The 2,153-nt window shown below is 29.2% G+C and overlaps 1 protein-coding gene across 1 annotated transcript in view; it reads left to right on the top strand.

The window, feature by feature from the left end:
• Positions 1–1,292, top strand: part of LOC123290676 (peptidyl-prolyl cis-trans isomerase) — a 1,464-nt gene extending 172 nt beyond the window's left edge. The window contains exons 2-3 of the mRNA XM_044870936.1: positions 1–151; positions 513–1,292. Coding sequence (XP_044726871.1) covers positions 1–151; positions 513–941 — 580 coding nt within the window. The 3' untranslated portion in view covers positions 942–1,292. The remainder of the gene's footprint in view (positions 152–512) is intronic.
• The last annotated feature ends 861 nt before the right edge of the window (positions 1,293–2,153 follow it).

The raw sequence follows: 2,153 nt of genomic DNA, 5'->3' as shown, positions 1-2,153 counted from the left end.
GCTTCGTCAGACTACATTTACTAGCCGCAGTAGTCATTGTTCACAGTTTCTGTTTGTAGCAGTTCGACAATTTGCTTCAAAAATGGGTTTACCAAGAGTTTTTTTCGATATGACTGCCGATGGACAATCTGTAGGACGAATTGTTATCGAGGTAAGCACATTCTTAAACTATGCATGTGTATTATTAAAAATTATTTAAAAATAGACAGTCACCGGGTCGTCATACCGGCTTTGTGACACCATTATGAAAGCCACGCTATTTTATTATATTAAACGATTAAAAATTATGCATTATATTTTATTAATTAAAAACGTACTTATTGAAAATATTTATACTAATTTAAAAAATACAAATTAAACATTTTTTTGACTTTCAATTAGGTCAAATTAAAATAGTATATACAGGATCTTACGAAAGTCTGTGGACACTTCAGAGAGAAATCCCAAATTGTTTATTAATTATTATTATGTTAAATGAATTTTAAAGCAAGATTTTATTCTATTTGTTACAGCTTAGAACCGATGTTGTACCAAAAACCTGTGAAAATTTCCGTGCTTTATGTACTGGTGAAAAAGGTTTTGGATACAAAGGTTCATCTTTTCATCGAGTAATTCCTAACTTCATGTGCCAAGGTGGTGATTTTACAAACCACAATGGCACTGGTGGTAAATCAATTTATGGAACAAAATTCGAAGATGAAAACTTCCAACTTAAACACACCGGTCCAGGTATTATGTCAATGGCAAATGCTGGCCCAAACACAAATGGCTCGCAATTTTTCATAACAACTGTGAAGACCTCATGGTTGGATAACAGACATGTAGTATTCGGTTCCGTCGTCGAAGGTATGGACGTCGTTAAGAAATTAGAAGCCCTTGGTTCACAATCCGGAAAAACATCGAAAAAGATTGTGGTAGCTGATTGTGGTCAGTTGTCTTAAATATTCTTCCTAATGATAATTTTTTTAAAAAAAACAGTTTTTCTACAAATTTTAAAAATTTATTTTAATTTCTTTTTTTGGTTTGTTATTAATTATTAACAGCGTAAAAAAACATCATTCCATTTGCATAAAAAATAGCATTTACTATTCAGTTTCTATTTTATCTAGGTATTCTCTGTTGAATTCAGTAGCTATGGTAGACTTTAAAACAATTGATAATCAAGCTGGTTTCAGATCGTCGTGAATATAGTTGCAAATGACTTCTCAAAATAATGTGAATTATGATAATTGTAAGTTATACTAATAATTGTATCTCTTGTCATCCTAATAAATAAAAAAATATGATGACTTCATGAGTTTTTTTCTTATTTTTTCCCATAGGTAGTCATTTCTCAAACGATTTCTCTTTTTAATTTACTTAACGTTGTGAGTAAATTAAGTAAGGTATTCAATAAAATAACATGAATTAATTTAACACATCGTTAAACTGGTATCATAAATCCCTTCATGATGTATGATAATTTGTATATAAATTGTAATTAACCGTGGGATGGAATTTTGACCTTGTAGGAGTGTCAATATTATTAGTAATCTTGTGATATAATGACGTTCGGAATTTTCCATTGCGGTCTATCCACTAAAATCGTTCTTTTGACCTTGTCATTATGTGTTGGCATAATTATATATAACTGTATTACTTCCATGTGAAGCTTTTGCATAAGTGCATAGTACATTCCAAAAACTTGAGCAATCACATTATATTAAAGGAAAATTAACAAAAATAATCAATTTTTGAGTGGTCAAGACTGCATGTATATTTTTGTTGAGATGTGGTCTACTACTTTGCAAACTTGTTATAGATATAACATTTGTTCTAGAAGTTTATCAAAAACAACACGTGAATTAAGAATAAATTTATAGGCAAAATGTATTACAATTGTGACACTATTATTGCCTAAAAACATCAGAAGAGTAAAAAAAACCCTATTATTTGAATCTGCGTAAATTTATAATCTACACTTGTTTTTTGCTTTGAAAGTATTTTTTGTTGTTGAGATAATGTTTTAAGAATGGATTTTGGAAAAATAAAGTATTTAGTGAGAAAAGTTTATATGAAATTTCGCAGACAAGCAGTTTGATTTGAAAGTTATAAGAATATATTTTTCGGATTACGTTTTTACTTATTATATTATACTGTTTACTTTTATATAA

Source organism: Chrysoperla carnea, chromosome 1 (genome assembly GCF_905475395.1).
Source record: "Chrysoperla carnea chromosome 1, inChrCarn1.1, whole genome shotgun sequence".
Classification (NCBI taxonomy): Eukaryota; Metazoa; Arthropoda; class Insecta; order Neuroptera; family Chrysopidae; genus Chrysoperla; species Chrysoperla carnea.
Note: the sequence above shows the minus strand (reverse complement) of the source record. Positions and strands in the feature narration are given on the sequence as shown.